The sequence below is a fragment of the Anser cygnoides genome, chromosome 3 (genome assembly GCF_040182565.1).
Source record: "Anser cygnoides isolate HZ-2024a breed goose chromosome 3, Taihu_goose_T2T_genome, whole genome shotgun sequence".
Lineage (NCBI taxonomy): Eukaryota > Metazoa > Chordata > Aves > Anseriformes > Anatidae > Anser > Anser cygnoides.
This window is the reverse complement of record NC_089875.1, coordinates 7,291,448-7,312,500: the sequence shown is the minus strand read 5'-3', so window position 1 is coordinate 7,312,500 and position 21,053 is coordinate 7,291,448. Positions and strand designations below refer to the sequence as shown.

The following is a 21,053-nucleotide window of genomic DNA, read 5'->3' as shown; positions in this document are numbered from 1 at the left end:
GGCACTAAGGGCTGCGCTGCCGAGCGCACGGCTCTTGCAGGCCACAGTTCTCAAACTGCCGTCAAGTCCTTTCCCCCACTAGGAGATTTTTTTTTCCGCCTTTCGCTGCTTCCAGGGACAGAGCAGGCGAGCGAAAACACATGACTGGGCTCCGAGCATCCCTTAAAATAAAGCAATTAACTTATTCCCAGCATCCAGCAAGCCATCGTGACAGCCTACCCCTAGCAGAAAGTGGGAGCCGTGGTCCCTGACCCCCGGCCAACACAAAAGAGGCAGCCCCAGCACAATGCCTGCTGTCAGCAACTGAATTATTTTTATACAGGAATTTTTATCTCTATTGTACAAACAAGTATGTGTCTGTGCTGACTTGTTAAGCAATCCACTTGTATGTAGAATAAGATTTTTTTTCCTGCTACCAGTCACACAGCTCTAAGATCAGAAGAAATACATACTCTTTGAAGCTCCTCAAATGTTTTAGTTAAAAGGACAGCAGTTGTTTTCAAAGATCCAAGAGTATCTTTATCAGAATTTAATTTTTCCTTATTGATTTTTTCTAACATAACGCACATTTAACACAGGACAGTTTATAGTTTATTACAAAATAATGCAGCCTCTAAATAATCTTTCAGGAGGTAATGCTCCCTTTTTTTAAATGCAACCAGCTGTGCTTTACCTCCTCCAAGAGAAAGCAGCTCCCCAGCTAGTGCTTCCCTTTGCATAAAAGCTCTTTCTTAAAATGAAAATTAATATCGGCAATAAAGAGCACACAGTGAAAAAAAAGCCCCTGGCCACCCTCCTGCAGGAAATGCTCTGTGCACTTTCGGTGGCCTGGCTGAAGCACGACAATTTGGCCGATTCCTCTTTTACTCCAAAAAGAATAAACTCAGTAGCTAAAATGCAAGGAAATCCAGACGATTCGCGCTATGTCCAAAAAAAACAGCTGTGATGTTGCAGCAAAGTAACACCAGGTGACAAATTAATTGCTGTGAATTTTTGGGGGGGAGGGGGGACATTTTTGCATTTTATATTTTGCTACCTACTAAATCAAGTAAGCAAGCAGAGAACATAAAATTAAACTCCTTCCTTCCTAAGCAGCAAGGAACTGTAATGGGTGTTTATTTAACAAAGGTGGTAGTTGTAATAATAGCAACAACAACAACGATAATAATAATAATAATAATAATAATATCCACAACAACAATAATAACACCACTGAAGGCACGGTTCTTCTTTAAGCCTTTGTTGTTTCGCAGTAATTCTATTGTTTATTTAGGCAGAGGTTTTTCTATCTACAGCTAGGATCAAATTGTAGGTGTAATTGTTCAGTGCTTATGCAAAGCGCAGGGAGGATACAAACAGCAAGCCCTCGGTTTGGACTGACCCCATCTCCCCAGGTGTCCCCCCCCCCCCCGGCGCACACGCTGCCCTGCTCGGGTGTGAATTCAGCGTCTGAAGCTGACCCGGCCCTGAATAACCTCCTGACAACGCCTACCTGAAGCGCGGCTTCTCCTCGACAGCTATTTCACAGGGATATTAAGCCTCATTTCCTTGACAGTAATGCAGTTGTTTGGCTTTGCTTCTTTCTCGAATCTTGGTATTTCAGTTATTTGGTGTGCAACACTGAAATCTAGGCTCGGGCTGACTTAGCTAGACACCCGTCAAACACTGCAAAGCGTTGTTTTACAGCAACCTGCTCAGGTAGATGCTCCAGCAGAATCGCACCAGCCAAGCCGGGAGAGGTCTCGGGGGAGAGGGGAGAGAAGAAACACTTTGGTGCACAGTCTGCAAACTCGGGATTCAGCAGCTTTTTTGGCACTCAATTTGTTTCAAGCGCTTTGTTTCAGGAAGCGTTATGTATTTTTCTTTGTGCATTTTGTGGATTTACTACAACTGCCCCTGACAGCTGTTGATTCAGTTAAATGAGCACATTATTAAAAATCCTCTAACGTCCCCGTGCTGCAAAATACACCTTTTTGCAGAGTGTGGCTCTGAAACCATAAGGACATGCAAATGAAACCTATGTGAGGCGGGCTCGCGGGCTCTGGATATACAGCCTGGGCTACATCTGCAGCAGGGGGACAAGCGGGCTCCAGCCCCCTGTTTATGGTGGCCGTGTTTTCTTTGTTTCAGCCAGATACCGATACTAAATAAGAATGAAAAGGGAAACAAATGATCTCGAGTATAAGAAATAAATGTCTGCTAATACTTTGGCAAATAAGCTCCTCAGCAGGCTGACATGAATGTGCTTCAAACCACTGTGCTCTATGCCACATTCTTCATTTTCTTTCCTTCATTCCTTACTTGCTAACCAATTTTGCACCTATATGAAATGAGGAGGGAAAGAAATGTATGTTTTCATTTCGCTTTAGATCAAAGGAAAACAAGAATGCAAACTGAGGCATATTTAATATTTTTTTCCACCACTGTCATTCACACTGGGCTATCTAAGTTTTATACAATTCCCCAGACTGGCTGCATATTAAGCTTGCCGTGTACAGCTTTATTATAGCGTGGTGGCGAAGAAACATTAATATTCCTGTGTTGCGTCTGACAGGACATTTACATGCGCCCATCTGAGCTCCCACCTGAGAGCTGCTCCGAGGTACAGTAGCTGCGCTCCCATTGTAAAGGCAAATGAAGAACACCAATTCCCCGCTGGGACGGGGCTGACCTCACCACACCGCACCCGCAGCCCCATCCGTCCCTCGCCAGCCCCGCTCGGTGCCACTCCGCATGAGGAATGAGCCCAGCAGCGAACGCCGCGGTTCTGCCCCGCGCCCAGCAGCAAGCGCCTGCCTCAAAGGTTTCCAAAGCACACAGCGAGCGCACCGGCCCGGCAGAGGTCGGGAAACAAACTCACCCAGCCTGGCACAGGGCGCATCGCCTGCTAAAACTGATGAGGAAGGCAGGAGGATGATCAGGGGCTTCAATATGGGCTCCGCACCCATCACCTTTGGGCTGCACTGACCCAGCTGCCGCCAGCGCCAACGCCCGCACACGTGTGCTCAGGATCAGGGCCCCAAGGAGCAAACCGTGCTTGGAGGAAATTCATTATGAAATGGAGAACAGATCGTCCTAACTGCTCAGACGGTTTGTGGGTACACTAATGAGCCTGTTGTTTGTTAAAGGACACAATAAATCACAGCCATACGTGTGCTGATATCAAGCACTATGGGCCCAAACCTGTTACGACGGACACTGCCAGGAGGCAGACTGGATCTCTGGATCTAGTGCACTTGTACGGGGCAAGATTCAAAAAAAAAAAAAAAAAAAAGTTAATTGTAGGTGTAGGGCCACATTATGAGTGCGAATATAGATCCTAATGTATTTCAACAGGAGCTCCACACATTTTATGAACTTCTGCAGCATCCTGGGAATCGCCAAGCCAGGTGAAGGCACACTGGCTGGCTGCAGCATGATGAGGCGCCCCGGGCTCGGCAGAGCAGCCCCCCACGGGCAGAAAGGTGCCGTCGATCCTCAGCAATCAGATCCCATGCGCAGAAAGGTGGCACCGCGCCAGGCCGTGTCCAGCTTGCTGCTAAACGCCTTTTATTGCACAAAGCTGCTGCTCTCAGATGTAAAAACAGGCTGAAGCTGGAAGGGAATTTTGTCCAAAAAATTGGCTGTAATGAGGATGCATGCAGGCAAACAACTGGAGGCTGAACTCCTCTTGCCTGACACTGCCTCTCGAGCCTCTTTAATTGTCTTTATTATTTGAATTAAATAAAAAAAGAGCTCGTGTGCCGAGGGTTGCATATAGCAAACTGGGTAATGCTAATAGGCCTCCTTTAAGAGAAGCATTACAAAATTATGGAAATGTTTTGGAAAGACTTTATTTCTCCTACCGGGCTAATTAGAAGGCGGTTAATTTACCCCTTCTCCAGCTCCCTGCCTCAGTTTCCACCACTCGTTGCTCCGACCGGCTGCGCAGAGCCGAACGTTTACCCAGCCCCTTCTATTTCCCAAGCCTCCAGCACGTGACGTGAACACGCACCTTTTCTGAGCTCCACCAAGTCTAATGCGTGCCAGGCTGCCTCTTCCACCACAAGCATTTTGGACGCGGCTACGTTTCAGCCCATGGTGAGCTTCACAATTAAATGTCACATACAATAGGGGGAAGAATGCAAACCATATTTCTAATCCTCGAAACAAGAAGATCTGATTGGCAGGGAACACAAAATAGAGATTGAAGGCACTGCAACACTTCTGACGCTTCCCTGGAACAATCACGCCGAAGCAGAGGAAAACTTTCTATCCTGCTTCTGTGCTCCAAGTGAACTCGTATTTGTGTTTCCAATAAAGAGCCATTTTTATATTAACTGTCTGTAACAGCAGGGAATAGGAAAACTAACACAAGCTGTACCTCATACAAAGGACGATGCTGGCGTCACGTGTTCACATCTTCAAAAAATGTTATTTACAAAAGGCACTGGGGAAAGCAGACAAACTATTGACTCTTTTCTCTATCCCCGCACGAGTGGCGTTAGAACAACTTTTTGATCCCCCACATTTTTTACATTTTTCCCCCCCAAGAAGTAAATTTCACAGCCACACAGGCCACTGCGTTTAATTAAGCTTTCAGAAGTCTTCTGACAATGCCAACAATTGAAAGACACTTCTGCAGCTCAATCATGCAATCATCGTGACACTTCTATTTACAATTTGTCTTAGAAAGAGTTTCTCTGACATTGTACTTTGACAAAACATCCAAGCTGCCAGTTCACAACCTCTCCCTGTCTTATTTACAAATACAGCTTGTACGCAGGACCCGAATCTCATGAGCATGAGTGTTTGGGTAGCACCCTTGCAATTTTTCCTGCAGGGAACTGTTGTACCCAGCCTGTCTTCCCCAAGCTTCCCTGCATGGCGAGAGCAAACCAAATTTTACTCAGAAATACTGCCATTTTCATTTTTCCCCCCACAAACATAATTCAAGCTCTCATCTCATTGTCTAGACACAACTCTAACTATTTAGTTCATGTGTCAATGAATTTTTATCCGGAAGAAAACAAAATAAGAAGGAACTGCAATTTACAACCTACAGAATTATAACGGCAACGACTAATAACAATCCCAGAAAATGTCTGTGGCATAATGACTAGTCACAGACATCACCTCCTGAGCACCACAATAATCACATGCACTTGGTCCAAAATTTAGCAGCAAATTATGTCCACTTTCCCTTTGATTATTACAGAGAGGTATTTCGTACGTTATTTTCCCATGTTATTATATTTGAATACAACAAGCTGCTTGAGAATAAAGGATCCACACACTAAAAATGACCTCCCCTCCTCCTCCCCCTTTGCCCAGTAAATACGGCATTGGAGGATCCCCAGCCGTAACTGCGAGTGGGTGTGCGCAGTGCTCCAAAGCGGTCTAACTGGATCCAAGTAACGTTTAAGATCCTTCCTCACCCAAAAAATAGCCTTTCATTAATTCCCTCAGATTTATACATTCAACAAATAAAACAGTAAAACCTGACGCCGGTGGACTGTAAATATTTCTTCGGCTTTTTCAATAAGTGAACAGCAATTTTACATTCACTGATCTCTAGATACTTCAGTTAATATTTCCCCCTATTGTAAAATACGAGACCGGATCAGTAAACCCCTGCCGTAGCACTCGCTGCAAATCACAGACTGCTGGTATCTGGTGGTGAGTGTTTGACATACATATTGATGAAAGCTGCCTCGTCGGACCCACACAACATATCCTATTAATTTCCAGTTAAATTTATGACATTTCAGCCATAGCGCTGGATCAGCATCACTCAAAATTTTATATCGCGTCAAAGCTGCGCGCAGGCATCCGCCCACCCAGAGCCAGGTATGCACGCCTGCATGTGCGCGCTGCTCAGCTGGTACCGATGGGGTCGCACACAGCCGCGTTACTGTAATCGCCCCTGCCTTCGGAAACCAGCAAGGATCAAGATAAGCCCATCGACGTTAAAACAGACATCATTTCTCCCTGCATTTGAATGACTCAGTGCCCTGTTCCTTTAGATGAGCTGATCTTTAACCATTACTTATCTTAAGATGATCTCTTACAGTAAGGCACCAACTTACTGACTGCAAATGTGCCGGCAGAGCCCACACTGCATCCACAGCTAACCTCCAACACCTCGTGCAGAGCAACAACTAATTGGGTACATTTTTATGTTGCAACTAAATACACCGTTTCTGGTCTCTCACCCGAGACAATCAGCTCACTCAGTTCCTAGGTATTTTTCCAAAGGCATTGTCTTTCCCTTTTTTTTTAAAAAAATTAATTTTTACTTGTACACTCAGCTATCTTCCTACATTCTGCACTCCTGCACAGAAAAGCAGGTATGAAATAGCAGAACTGGGAAGTGCCTCATCCAGGGGCCTTCCAGCAGCCTGAACTCCATGGCTTCCCCTGAGACCTTCACATTTCATGCCTGGGCCCAGGCCGGGAGCGAGCAGAGGGGGCAAATCCGGCCGGCGACGAGCCAGACACCACTGGGACAAGCACAAGTGAGCAGGATCAGGCCCCGCACCTCTCTTTACATGCTGTGACCGCCGCTGCAAAGCTTCGTCTGAGTCAACGGCCCCATGGCAGCACGAGGCCAGATCCTGCTCGGGCTGCCTGCCTCGCCTCGCGTCAGAGCGTGAGACGGGCAGGGTTTGGCCGCGTCCCCAGCACCGAACAACCACTGGAGTCAGGTCCTCAGCCGAGGAGTTCCCTCTCATGAACACGTCCCCGGCGCGGCCGGCTCGCAGACTGAATGACCTATTTGGGACCACGGTGCGAGGAGTGCTCCTAATTCTTGCTTGACAGATACTGTGTTTTGTCTTTTAAGCAGAGCGGTTCGATATGTAAATACAGCGTTACATCACGCCGCCGCTCCTCCATATTTGGTGATTTAGTATGGCTCCAGATCTCGGAAGACTACAAATCCCTTCCGCCAGGCTCCCGCTTCATTAATCATGCCCTACACTTGTGTTCGTTCGTCTGCACATCACAGGCAGCACATGGAAATGGGCACTGCCCTGCACCACTCCAGGAAAATAACCCTCTGCCAGCCGTGGCCTGCAAGTTGAATATACCAAATTAATATTTTTTTAAACTGTTTTAAAATGTAGCTTATCAGTAGCTGAGCCTCTGTTTCTTTCTAAATCTGCATATATATATATATATATATACACACACACACACATATATATACGTATATATAAGGTATACATATATATATATAAGGTATATATATACACACACCGACCAATACATGCTTTCAAAGTAACATCTATTACTCCGCAGAAATAGTACCTATTCATTCACGTTATGTACGCGTGGGTATGCACGTGGCTTTGCATATGTATGCGTGTGTACAGACAGACGCTCGCATGTATTTGCCGCTACCGCAAAACCTTGCAAAACACAAACACCGAGCGTGATTTAATGGCTGGTTGGGAGGCTAGGAAGGCTGCGAGAATATCACACTGAAACTCCCAGCGTCTACTGCCCTATTATGGTTTAACTTTGTGGCCAAAGCAAGCCCAAGACAAGCTCCAGCACATCATGTGATTATGTACTGCACTTCTGACAACACCGCGCTGTCCTGTGGCCTCTTGTCACAGAGGTACAGGCAGTGCCGAGTCCCAAACGTCGCAGGCTGTTTTAGGAAACTGGTCCAGGCATTTGCTGCTTTTGATATCCCGCAGCCTTGCATTTTTCGGATGGTATTATTAGCGTGATTTGAAGCGATTTGCAATGCTCACTACGAATGGGCAGTGTTCTTGTTTACTAACGGGATTTTAAAGCAGAGTACGCCTCGTTAGACTGCCAGTGCTCTGTGATTTTCTTTCGCGTCGTACGTTCTATTTTTTCAACCTAATTTGCAAAATATTTGCACAGCGAATGGCTTTCCGGTTTTAAAAAAAAATGCTAAGAAATGGAATTATTTACCCTTTTTTTTTAAATTGCATTTCAGACTGTTTGTTGCACAAAACAGAACTCTGCCTTGGACATTTGTACGGATGACATGTGGTTGTGTAAACCACAAACAAAATCAAGATACATCTGTCAAAACCACATCAGAGACAAGAGAGAGCACAGAGAAGCATTTATCATTTGGCTGAGGAGGCAGGCTGCAGAGAGCGGCCTTTCCTGTCAAACCAACCTTTTGAAATTTCCAACATGCCCTTAAACTTTTCGAATAAGCATGTCTGTGCGCTTCAGCAACTGCCCTCTCTACTCTGGCCTGGCCAGTCGAAAATGGCATCTTAAAGTCAAGGTCGGTGGTGTCACTTTGCCATGGGGCTGTGTTTAATTACAGTCCATACGCTGACAGCCAATATGGAACCAAGGCTGGCTGATGCTCAGTTAACTCTTTCACCCCTGAGTTTACCCAAGACTTGAAAGCTCCTTCCCTGCTCCTGCAGCAGGGCCTGAAATCTCCTCCCGTAGCGCTACAGCAGGCAAGGCACCGGGAGACAGTGACTACAATACAGACAAATCACGAGAGCAGCCTCACACAATACCATTAAAAATACTCGGTCGCACGGCACGTGCCTGTTGCTCCTGCCTCTACGCAGCCACTAGCAAATACCGGTCGCGTGCTCGTCGCAAACCGAAGGCAGGGCATTTAGCACGTCGGCCGCCGTGGCAAACACAAGAGAGAGCCGAGCGCAGCAGTTTGCGACTGCGAACGTGCTACGTTGCGACTGAAATGGAAATAAACTTGCAAACACTTCTCCTCGTTTTAATTTACCTGCTATATGTTCCTGTTTTGGGCAAATTCCTCTAGATGACGTTGATAAACAATCGTCATCCTCTGGCGTAACCTGGATGCCAACCTCCACGGGATTGGATGCTTTTTTCAGCTCACTTGGTGAGGGTGAAGGTGGCTTATCCACAGCCTTCTCTAAGCAGAGACTGCCATTGCATTGTTTCCGTTTGTGCTCAATAAAAATAAGAATGTCCCCCAACGGGAAGTTCATCTGACACTGGCCACAAGTGAGGAGGTCGTGGTCCCCTTCTGGAGCTCCCAACGTGCCATGGTCAGGTTCGTCATCAGTGAGAATGGCTTCAAGAGGTTCGGCTGCAGTTTGAGAAACAAAAGGAGAATCGTTAGTGCTCCAGTGGAAAGCGCTGGGCGCGGGGGGGGCACACACTGAACCCCGAGTCACAAATGTCGCACCGCGTCGGCAATGTCCGCGTGCCCCCCCCAAGAGACCAATGCCACACGGCCACTATCCCCGCCATGAGAAGCCAAATTTATCAGCTACGGGGACTGTATTTTGCAGGAGCAGCTGTAGCACACAGAACTGGGAGAGCAAACCCTGCAACTGTAACTGTGCTCATGGATGAGGACAGATTTCCGACTCGATTTAACGATTTAGTGGCAAAATCAAATGAATAGCCTTCAAGAATATACTGCAAAACTGCGGTGGTGCTAGGAAGAAAAGCGAATGCCGTGTTTTATTGTTGGATGTATTATTTATGTATATGAATCCAAGGCTGAAAGCATTACACTCACTCTCCCTCTCACATGGGTGTGTATTTCCACAAGCCAGACCTACTTTCTAAAATTCAGGCTCGTGAACCACGCGTGTGCATGTGCAGACAAAAGGTGTTTCAACACATATCTTGCATATTCAACATACACGCAGCGTGTAAGCGCCTGTGTGCAGAAGCAAGGGAGGAGAGGCGGAATGGATGGAGGCACGCACACGCGCAGGCACACAGCGCACGCATGGCCCTCTCCGTGCACGTGTACATGCGTATGTGGGTACGCGTTCGTGTCATACCCACATTTGTGGCTTCCAATTTACACATTCAAAAGGCAGGAGTTACTCGCGGGTGGAAGGGGAGGAGAGAGAAAAAAAAAATAAATGACAGAGAAGCAAATGATAAAAATCAAGTGCAACCGAAATTCCTGCGGGGCGGGGGGAGGAACCTCTCGCTTCTCAGCAGCTCCTCGGGATTCACATAAATTCCCAATTCACCTACAATTCCACCCAGAGATATTAGTCGAAGAGGATATTTTTTATTTCTTAAGGAAACAAACCAATTAGTCATTTTTCCTTTTTCATCCTGAAATAAAGGAATGCCTAAATTCTCTCTAATGTTTTAGCACTGGTGGCCTTCGTCATATAAAAATCAGCATGGCCAAGCGAATGGCACATTTCATAACACCGGGGAGAAGTGCTTTCTTTAAGCTCAAAATACCTTGCCTAATGTTGTCAAAGTTGACAAATTTTCTGAATGAGCTCCAAAAAGCTTCATTATGAGGCTATTTCTGCTCACATAATCGTCAGTGGATGCTCTAACGAGGTGGAGACGTCTTTCTTTTCTGTTTGCCTTTTTTTTTTCAAGTTTGCACGGAAATATCTTGGCAATACGCGTGCAGTCACTACAGCCTTTCAGGAAAAAAAAATACCGCCAGTGCGTTGGTATTCCTCTGTCTACGCAACGCACACGCACGCAAGCAGCAGCAACAAAAATGAGAGGGTACTACAAAGGCAAACCACCTCAAAACAGTGCCAGGTACGGCAGGCGAGACAGAATGCAACTCCTAAACAGTTAATCAGTCTGACCTTCTTTAGCTAGCTGCCAATTTCACATTTAATGAACTTAAAGCCACAGAGAATCAAAAAATAGATTTTAATTTGACTGCGCGATATTGGAACTGATTTTGATAAAGTGCAAAAATCCAGTGAACTCAGGTTAAATTTATTTCAACCCTGCCTAGGCTGAATATTGAGGAGGAAGATCTGGAGTAGCTCCCAGTTGTGCTGCGTGAAATAATATTGAAAGAGCACACTACCTCACCGTACCTTAGCTCCAACTAGGACACAGGGATACAGTCCATAATTTCTCGCCTCTGGTACTACTTCTAATTTAACGTAAGGTCAACCACAGGAATATGAAGGTTACGTTCGTATTAATAACAGCAATGTCTTAATCGCCGGGGTTTTCTCCTAAACTTGCAGCCCCAACGCTAGCGCTCCGGGGGCATCTCAGGCTTGGGCGCGGAGAGGGGAGCAGGATGTGTCTGCAGGATTTCTGCGCGTGGCATTTTTCTCCCCGGCCATTCCTTGCGGTCGGACAGAGCGAGTAAATCACTGCAGGACTAATTCCACCAGTAGCTCGCCACACGCATCAGACAAAGGTATTTGGGGCTAACCGGTAAACGTAACTTCTGGCTTAGCAACTCTCCGCAGCGAAAGACGCCAAATAAACAACATTCCCCTTACAGCTCGCTTAGCGAGGAGCTCTGCATAATCATTACTCAATTATAATGTTTTCCCGTGGCCTGATTTATTTCTGACACTGTCAGTATTATTTAGCAGTGGAAGGTAACACGGCGCTTAGACACCAGACGGTTAAAAGTAGTGCTAAACAAAAATAGACTTTGCTAAAGTCTGTAGTGACTGGGCTGATTTACAATCAAAACCAGGAAATGAAGTGGTAATTCAGAGGTTGCTGATTACACCTCCACATTTCACCTAATTAATTTTATAGGAGGCAAAGTTCTTGAAAATAACAAGATGATCAAATGTACAGATATAAAACCTGTAACCTCAACATTTTCTATGCTCTTAACGTAAATTATTGCTAATTAACAAGAATTATATACTAATGTATGAAATACGGCTGGCACCGTCTTCACTGCAAAACATTTGGCTCCCGACGGAGGCAGAGCCAGCAAAATACGGTTTTATTCTCACTGCTACTTTTCCAGAAAGCGAAAAAGAAAGCAAAAACGGCCTTGTGTGAAGAAAGCACGACAATGCAATTCACCTGGTCTGGGCACTGCTTCGCGGGCTGCATGTTTTAATTCGGGGGCAAGCCAAATTCCCTGCCTGGCTACCTAATGGTTCGTGCCCGTTTCTAACGCGAACCGCCCTTGCAGGAGCGTGTCCCTCCGTCTCCCCCCTTCCTCCCCGGCCCCAGCCCCCCAGGAGCACGGCGGCCCCGGGCACCGGCGGGAGATTGCCCGGCCCGACAAGTGCGGGGCGAAGGGGAGCCGCAGCCCGGGCTGCCGGGGCCGGCTCGGCACGGCTCGGGAGAGCGGGGAAGGAGGGCAGGGGGTCGGGAGGGAGGGGGCGGCCTCGGCCCAAGTTTGCTTTCAAGTGCGGGGCGGCGAGGGGGCGAGGCTGGGGGCGGCGGCACGGAGCGGGCCGGGGGAGCGGGGCAGCGGCAAACTCGGCGCCAAAGTTGCCCGCCCCCCGCCGCCCCCAAAAACCTCCCAATTAATTTTTTTTAAAAAGCCGGGGAGGTGGGGGGGGGGCGCGGAGAGCCAGCGGGGGCCCCGCGCAGCGCTGCGCGGCTGCGGAGCGGCCGGGCCGCCCCCGGGAGGCGGCTGCGGGCGGGCTCGTGGCTGGAAGCGGCCAAAATCGCGAACAAAGACGAGGGGGAGAAGGGGGAGAAGGGGGGGCAAGGCAGGGGAAGGGCCGGGGCGGGCGGCGAGCCCTCCCCCTCCCGCCGGCTCGGCCGCGCTGCGGGCGCGGAGGCGCCGGCCAGGTTCAAGTTCGCCGGGCGGCGGGGGCGTTTCTGGTGTCGGTGTGCCTCCTAGCGACTGAACGGCACAGCCCGCCGTGCCGAGCCGAGCCGAGCCGCCCCGCTCCGCCACGGCCCCCCCAGGCTTCCCCCTCCCCGCCCGCCCCCCCCGGAGTCCCCCCCGGGCCGCCCCGGCCGAGCGCCGCGGCCGGGCGGGGGCTCCGCGGCCGCGCTGGGAGCCGGGGGGCTCCGCTGCGCCGGGATGCCAAAGGGGGGGGGCCGGCGGGTGGCACCCCCCGGGAGGGGAGCTGCGGGCATCCCCGGGCGGGGAAGGAGCCCCCGGTTCGGGGAAGGGGGCCCCAGCAGCGGGGTGGGGGTGCTGGAAGCGCAGCGCTGAGCGGCGCCAGGAAAAAGATCCGAGGAGCGGAGGAAAACGGAAAAAGGGGGCCGGGGGCTGCGGACGAGCCCCGGCGGGGCGAGGGCAGCGTGGGGCGGGGGAGCAGCCCCCGGGCGGCTCCGCGGAGCCGCAGCGCTTCGCTAAGGGGCTGCATGTGCTGCGCTGGCCGCCAGCCTCTCCGCCGCCGGCTGGGAGGGAGGAATCGCCGTGCAAAGTTTTGCAAAAGGCGAGAGCGAGCGGGGCTCGTTGGCAGCGAGCGATCGCCCTGGGTTTTCTGCCATCCCTGGGAGGGAACAAAACCCGCCAGGAATAATGGGAGAGAGAGAAGGGGAGAAAGGAAAGCAAGGAAGAAGGAGGGAAAAGGAGCCGCGAGAAGCATGCATCGTGTCCCCTTCCCCCCAAGCTCACCCCGAGGAAAAGGGAATTTTTTTTCGCCCTTCCTTCCCCCCCCTCACCCCAAACCTTTCCAGCTCGAGTTGCCTTTTGTTGTGCAAAGAGCGCTCCCGCTTATCTTGCATCTAGCCCTGGTGTGTGTTGTGTCGGCTGCGGGGAGGGAGCCGAAGAGTTTTTGTTGCGAACAGTGTTGTGGGGCTCGGGTTGTTTTTTTTCTCTCCCGGGGAGAGGAGATTTGGTTTGGGGTTTAAATGCGGCGGCGAGCTGGGCGTCCGCGGGTGTGCGAAGAGTGTGCGAGCGTGCGTGTGTGCGCGCGTGTGTGTGCGTGTGTGTGTGTGCTCAGCCCGGGCTCGCTCCTGCCTGTGTTTGTTGGCAGGAGGTTCCCCGCACACGCGGTGCTTGTAAACATTCAGACACGAGATTTTTCCCAATCAAAATCCACTTCCACTTTTTTTTTGAAAATCTTCCAAAAAATAGTAAGCGAGCGAGGGAGCGCGAAGCGAGGGCGAAGAGGGAATCCCTGCCGGCTCGGCGCTGCCGCCTGCCCGCCCGGGGCCGCCCCCCGCCCCAGCCCGAGCCCGAGCCCGAGCCCGAGCCGCGGCGGGGCGCGGGGCGAGGTCGGGGCGGCGGAGCCCCGGGGCGGCGGGCAGCGGGCAGCAGGGAGCGGGGCGGCCGTCCCGCACCCCGCGGCGGAGACAAAAGGCGGCCGGCCCCGCTCGGCTCCCGCCCTCGCCCCCGGCCCCGCCGAGGGTGCCGCGGGGCGAAGGGGCGAGCGGCGGCGAGCAGCGGCGGCGGGGCTCGGCTCCGCTCGCCGGACTTTCTCCCGCCCCGCAGCCCCGTCCGCGGTTCCTCTGCACTTTCCCCGGCTCTGACCCCGCCGCCAGCCCGCACCTGGCCCGCGCGGGGCGGCTCCGCGGCGGCTGCGGGGCGAGGGCGCGGGGGGCAGCGCGGCGGGGGCCGGGGGGGCCGGGGCAGAAAGAGGAGAAAAGTGCTCAAGGTGATCGACCGAGGGCGAAAATCACCGGAATGCCAGTAATTCCGAGCCGGCGCCGAGTTCATTTCCCCTCCTCGCTCGCTCCTCGCTCGCTCTCACTTTTTTTTCTTTTTTTCTTTCTGCTCTCGCTCAAATTAAAAATTAAATCCGTGAAGGGGAAATGAAATAAATTGCTCTCCGGCTTACTTACGTGAAAATTCCCGTTTGCTTAAGTGCTGGGGTTTGCCTTGCTTGCGGCGCGACATGGTGGGTTGGTGGCTTCGGTGGCTTGTGAGTCGCTCGGTTCACATCGGGAGAGACGGGTTAGAGAGGAAGGAGACTCCAGAGAAAATATCTTCATCAATGTCTTTTGACATCCAAAATAAATTAGAAATAATACAAAGATGGCGCAGGGAAGATGAATTGTGGGATAGCAGTCATGGCTTTTTTTTTTTTTGTGCAAGGAAAAAAAAAGAGAGGGAGAGAGAGAGGGAGAGAGAGGGAGAGAGGGAAGGAGAGAGAGAGAGAGATGAAAAAAATGGCAAAAGCCCCCCTGAGCTGCAAGTTCAAGTGCGGACGTGACGTCCCTGCGAACTTGAACGTCAGGAGCCTGGATGGACAGAGACATACAAAACATGGGCAGGGCAAGCCGGGGAGAGGGGAGGAGGGAAGGCGAAGGCAACACCAATGGACACTCATCAGGGGCTGGACATGAAAAAGAGACCAGGACAAGCCAATGGACAGTGATCGCAGGGGGGAGAGGGGAGGGGGCGCGGCGGGAGGGGGTGCGCCGGGCGCCGGGCGCACGCTGCCGGCGGGAGCCGGGGGGAGCCGGGGGGCGCCGGGGGCCGGGGCCGGGGGGCGGCCGGGGCCGCGGGGCGGCTGCGGGAGGGGAAGGGGGAGAGGGGCGGCGAGGGGCCGGAGCGGGCGCGCGGGGAAAGAGGAGGCAGGAAAGGGAGCAAGAGGGGAAAGAAAAAGCGAGCGAGCCGAGGCAGCGGCAGCGCACACGCTCCCACCCCCGCTGGAAAAGCAAACACATCAGGGAAGGCACACGGGGAGGGCGGCGGGGCAGGCTAGCCTCGGGATGCGCCGAGGAGGTGGGAAGGCAGGTAGGAGCGGAGACCACCCAAAAAGGAAGGGGGGGCCCAGCCGGCTCCCGGCTTCCCCGTTCGCCCCCCCCCCCACCCCCCCGAGCCGCCGAGTCCCCTCCTCCCGGGAGCCGGGGCCCGGCCCCGAGGGACGGCGGCGGCGAGGAGCCGGGGGGCGCCGGGGGCTGGGGACGGCGGCAAACTTCGGCGGGGAGCGGCGGGCCGGGAAGCCGGGAGGACTTTGGGAGCGAGGAAGAGCGGGCGGAGGAGCGGCGGGAGCGGGGCAGGGGGCGGCAGGGGCCGGGACCCCCCGGAGCCCCCCGGCGGCGCCCCGTACCCTGCCCGCCGGCAGAGCGGCGAGCGAAAGCGAAAGGCGCGGCGGGGCACAGCCGGAGGCGGCGAGGAGCGGCCGGAGTCGGGAGGATGCGGCGGCCGCAACTTCGCCCAAAGCGCGCCCGCACCGCCCGGGGCCGGGCCCGCAGCAGGAGCCGCTCCGGAGCCAGCCGTGCCCGCGCTCGAGGCCCGGGGCCGGCCGCCCGCAGGAGCGAGGTGGGCGCGGGGCGGCGAGGAGGGGCCGGGGGCCGGCGGCAGGGGCGCGCCGGGACCTGTTGGAGCCGGGCCGGGGGGGCCCCGCTCCACGCCGGGACCGTCCTCCCGCGGCGCCGCCGCCCCCCGGCTGCCCCGAGGCCGGTGCGGGGCCGGGAGCCGCGCTCAGCCCGCAGCCCCGGCCGGGCACCGCGGGGCCGGGGGCGGCCGGGCAGCGCCTGCCGGGCGCCGCGTTTCGGGGGGAAGCGGCTCCAGGTGGCAGCGGGCGAGCGCTCCGGGCTCCGAGGCTCCACGCGCTGTCGTGGGGCTCGGCTGTCGGAGCTACGCGGACGTGTGCTGTGCGCGAAACGTGTGTAAACAGGCGTGCGGGACTGTGGAGAGATCCGTGCGATTTGATTTATCTGTAATAGCACGTATAAAGCTTTTCAAGGTGGCTGCAATGTAAAAAGTAATGACTTTATTACCTCTGAAAGGTTCTGCGGTTCACATTTAACAGTCCTCTGAATTACAATTCATTACACAGTTGCGCGCTCTCTAAAGCCAACATAGATCAGAATACCTATCTGTGGTTATTTCCAATAAATAACAGGCGACGTTTCATTGATTTTCTTTAAAAAATCGTAGCAAATTAAGCACTTAGTTACAACTAAATCTGCTTTATTATTGTACTGCGTGTGAGATTCCAGAGGTGACTTCCTCCGGCACGTCTTCAAACATACATTCAAAAGCTAATTTTACAGATGCTTTCATGAATGGCAGCGAGGATGTTCCTACCATTAGCGTGCCCTTAATTCCCGCATCGTAAAATGCCTCGAATTAAATGGGAACTCGCTGCCTTAAAACAGTATTTCATCCGGGCTGGATAATTATTAATATTGGCGTTTGATCACAATAGTGCTGCGCTCCCCCGCCGCCCCCCCGACACTTTGCATTGTCATGTGATTGGAGGGCGATAACAAACCTCAAGAAAGAAAAGGAGTCAGAAGACATTTTTAACGTGGCATAACCACAGATTAATAATGCAGGTGGGTTTTTATTTTATTGTATTTTTAGGGGAAGGGAACGAGGCTGTTTAATGAGCAGTTGTGGACACAAAGTAACTATATTTACAATCCTTGATGTGGCTTTTGCTGGGTAATAAATTATGACAATATTAAAATTATTTTCTGGCAGCCCAGTTAACTGCGCTCAGGACTGTAAAGCCCTTACTGATTCCATTTATGCCTTGTAATTACGGTCCATGGGCTCTCTCTAAACCTTTTGGTGTATATTGTGTGTAAACTTTTAGCTAATAGACCTTTTTTGAATGGAGGGACTTTTCTCAGTACTTCCTGCAGTATATATTCTGTCTCTGATCTCTGTATTTAATGGCCAAGTCCTGGTTTATGCTTTATAATGTGTTGACAAGTTTTCTAACAGACTTTCTGAAATAATGCACATATATTCACGTCGGTTAGAAACTCCACAGTATTTTTAGAGTCGAGTAGATCTATATCCTAATGCACTGAGAGGGAGTGTAAATCATAGAGGATTTCATAGCCCTTTCAGTAGTTTTCTGTATGAAGTATGAGCAGCGTGGCCTCCAGACGTAACCTTTTAGAAAAAAAGACAGTGCTTTTATTTTATGGTGTAAAGTGCTTTTAGCTTCAGGGCTCTGAACGTGAATGTGGTCAACAAACAGCTCTTGCAAGGGACTTTGCTACAGCCTCAGCCCCAGCGCTGCGGCGCTGCCTGTCTGCCGGCCGGGTTTTGGGGCCACCTCCGGCCCCAGGACGGGGCTGTCCCCCCCCCGCACCCCCTTCCCACCCACCCACCCCCGGCAGCCCGCTCCTGCCTCCAAAGCCAGCACCGCCGCGGCTCGGACGCCCAGGGCCGCGGTGGCCCCCGGGACCTGTCCGCTCCACATCGGGGGGGTCCGTGCCGGGGGGCTCCGCGCCCACCCCCGGCTCCGCTGCCCCCGGCGGGTCGGGCAGAGGAGCCCCGCTGGGCTTCCCTCGCCCCGGGGGAACGGGGAATCGGGGTCCCCGGCGATGCCCAAGGGGCGAGCAGCGGTGAGGCTGGGCCCCGAGGAGCAGCCCGGGGGGGCCGCGGGAGCAGGGGCGATGCCCCTGCCGAACCCCGTCCCCTGTACGCGGTGCTGCCCGTGCACCGTCCCCGCTCGGACGCATGGAGCGTTTTCAGGCTTCTCCGTGCCTGTCACAAAGTGAGGGTACTCTGCTCGGAGTTACGCTACCGAACGTGGCAGTTAAAAACAGGTACAAATATTCAAATAGTGCTAACGCCTCGAAGTGCTGGTGGGTGAGAAGGGCAAGTGAAAACAAACCCGGGCAAGCACCGAAGACGGCGCAGCCATGGGGCTCTGCAGACTCGTGCAGACTTGTGTGTCACCTCCTGCTTCTCACCACGACCTTTCCTTGCCCTGGCTGCAGAGGATGCCCCCCCATCCTGCTGTAGTGGCCTCAGCTGCTCTCACCCCCAGCCATCTTGCCCACCCCTGTGCTACACGCTCCCAGCCCCAGAGCAAAGATGGGAAAACACGGCCAAGGTGCTCGGCCACGTGTGGGCAGCTCAGAGGTAGGTGCTGGTCCAGGCTGGTGGTTGGGCTGCCGTGCAAGGGTCTGGCTCGCTAGCTGAGGGGCTGCCCCTGGGCTGTAGCCCCTGCAGCTGGCCCACGTCAATCTGTCCCACGCAGACCAGAGCCCTGAGACATCTGCCAAAATTTACATCTCCTTCTCCTGATGCTTCAGTTCTCTCTGAGAAACAGTGTGGTCCTTCCTCCATTCAAGCCTGTGAGATACTTGGAGGCTGCTGCCTAAAGGGACACAAAACTGCCTAAAATTGGGAAGCGTGGCCTTCCTCCTTCTCACAGACAGGCACACGGTCTTCCCGCGCAGGACTGGGACCCGAAGGCGCAGAGGAGTGCGATGCAGCGCGTGCTGCACGCTGCTGTCCCTGCCTCTCTGCTAATTTAGCGACAGACTTGGCAGTGGGTGAGTTCAGCAACTTTAGTGGGCAAATGTTCCTGCTTTTAAGCTCCAACTGTCATTCATTCATGGCAGGAATCTCACTTGCCAACTCAGTACAGAACATTAGGACCAAATACAAATTCCAAAATTATGCCAGTTCTCCCGAGCTGTGCCGCGTTACATAACGGCCGATAGCACGGGGCGCTCTCCTCCGCCGCGTTGATAGTCTCAATCAGGCAGAGGCACTGTGGGTGGAACTCTTATCGCACCAGGCTGACTCCCCATGAATGAGCAGAGGACTTGCGCGTTCTAGAAATAGCATGTGCATTAGTATTGCACGATGAGGAACTTGGGCACGCTGCTTTCCCTCTTCTCTTTTTTTTTTTTTTTTTCTCTTTTAATAAAAGCTCAAAATAAACTCCAACCCAGCAAGCGCAGCACACACAGCGGCGAGTCCATGCAGGATCACAAACATATGAGCGCCAGGTGACTGAAAGATTTCGTTATAGGCTGCTCCAGGCAGGACCCAGAATAAAATGCTGAACTTGAGGAGAGTTTTTCCAGCGGTTACAGCAAGGTCTGGGACCTCAGCCTGCCCCTGCTTGCACAGCACTGAGCACGACAGAGCCCTGAACCTTGACTGGACTTTTGGGGGATGACAATAAAATGACCACACAAAGCACTCAGGAGGCAGACTTTCAAATACCAAACCCCTCCTTTGAAGTCTACAGTTCTGCTTGTGCATGGGCAGGCAGGGGAGGCACTAGCTATGCTATAAACAATGCCAGTAAAATCTCACTTTTAATCGAATGTTTAATTTCAGCCAAACCCCAGTGTTAGTTCTTACTGCTCCAGAAGTTATAGCTAGCTTTTCATTTTGTATCTTATTAATATTTGTGTATCTTTCTATAAGTGTGTAACATGCCCCTGACAGCTTGTATCCTACGTTTCAAGCCAACATAATTTAAACTTTGTGCATTTCGAACTTGACCTATAATGCAAATCCATACAGTCTTAATTATAGCAGCACCAGCAGCCACTGTGCAAGTGAAATAGTCGAGCTTTCGTTACTAAAGAGGCACAGTAGTTAAGGTCTGTCAGTGTTCCCGTTACAATCCCCATCTTGAAGAGGTTATAACTCGGGCTGTGTAAATTTGATTGAGCTGAAACTTGGGACTCAGACTGTCAGTCCATATAGGGAATTATCTTATGAATAATTGGCTAACCCATTGCTTGATTCACAGACCTTTATAAAATGATTTTTAATGGGTTTTAATGTTTTTTTCTTTTACTGACATCTAGGGTATGAATTTGGTACTTCTAGCTCTTTTGAAGCTCCATATTGAGCAGCATATGTATAGGTACATACATTAAAGCTCTGCAGCAACACGCGGGGCATGCATGCCACACTTCCACATCTATGTGTACACATATACAGATGAAGGCACCGTGTGAGAGAAGTGCCACTTAATCTATGTCAGAAGAGAGTCCTAAACGTGTAAGATAAAGAGAACAGAACTGCCTCCAACAGAAGGGAACTAAAGCTCCTGAGAAGCGTTCCTCGGTCCCGTTGTGATCCGCCGCTAGCGTAGCGGCAGTCAGGCGGATTTACACCAGCATGGTATCACTGAACCAGCAATATGAAATGCAGTCCTAGTGCGTTCCTGCACAGGGAGCGGGCCACCTCGGTTATCTCCAGATGCAGTGGGGATAGCTGGGGACAGGTTGCTTTGTTATCTTTGTTAACAGTTTCTTAGAATCTTTCATCTTTGGGGGCTTTTTCTTCCCCCAAAGCATGTGGAAGTGAGTCCCACATGTGCCTTGGCATCAGAACAGTCGTCATGATTGCACTTTGAAAGGGATGAGCCGTTTCACTTTGAACACTGAGCTTAAGTATGGCTTTGTGTTACAAAGAATTTTACTGAGAATTGCTCTCCATAATGCTTCTCACTAGTTTTAAACTTCTGTTGCTTAGAGAAGGTTATCACTTCAAATCACACTCAGCTGGTGAGGCTGTGGAGTTGGAATTTTCCTTAACCCTAGCAGAAAAAGATGGAAAGCCCAGAGCTAGAAAGATGAGCCACAGACCTTGAACAGATTGGTCTAATGGAGCCAGACCCCACAAAGTCCATGCCCACCTTGCTGAATGGTTATAGAGCAGGGACACGGTCCTCGTAGTCATTTCTGAGATCCCAAGTCATCCACTTACTTAAGCAGGTTGC

At 51.9% G+C, this 21,053-nt stretch overlaps 1 protein-coding gene across 9 annotated transcripts in view; it reads right to left on the bottom strand.

Moving 5' to 3' along the window:
• The window catches only part of BCL11A (BCL11 transcription factor A), a 145,033-nt gene that overhangs the window by 58,608 nt on the left and 65,372 nt on the right, over positions 1–21,053 (bottom strand). For 5 of the 9 annotated variants that reach the window (XR_007162235.2, XM_066995362.1, XM_048060971.2 and 2 more), the window contains exons 1-2: positions 14,443–14,831; positions 8,735–9,064 (exon numbers count right to left, since the gene is read on the bottom strand). Coding sequence is in view for 7 of the 9 variants with exons in the window: in XM_066995362.1 (XP_066851463.1) it covers positions 8,735–9,064; positions 14,443–14,497 (385 nt within the window). In the remaining 2 variants the exon portion in view is untranslated. Of the gene's footprint in view, positions 2,321–8,734; positions 9,065–14,442; positions 14,832–21,053 lie in introns of those variants that run through there. The other 4 variants (XM_066995357.1, XM_066995359.1, XM_066995358.1 and 1 more) reach the window with 2 other exon arrangements.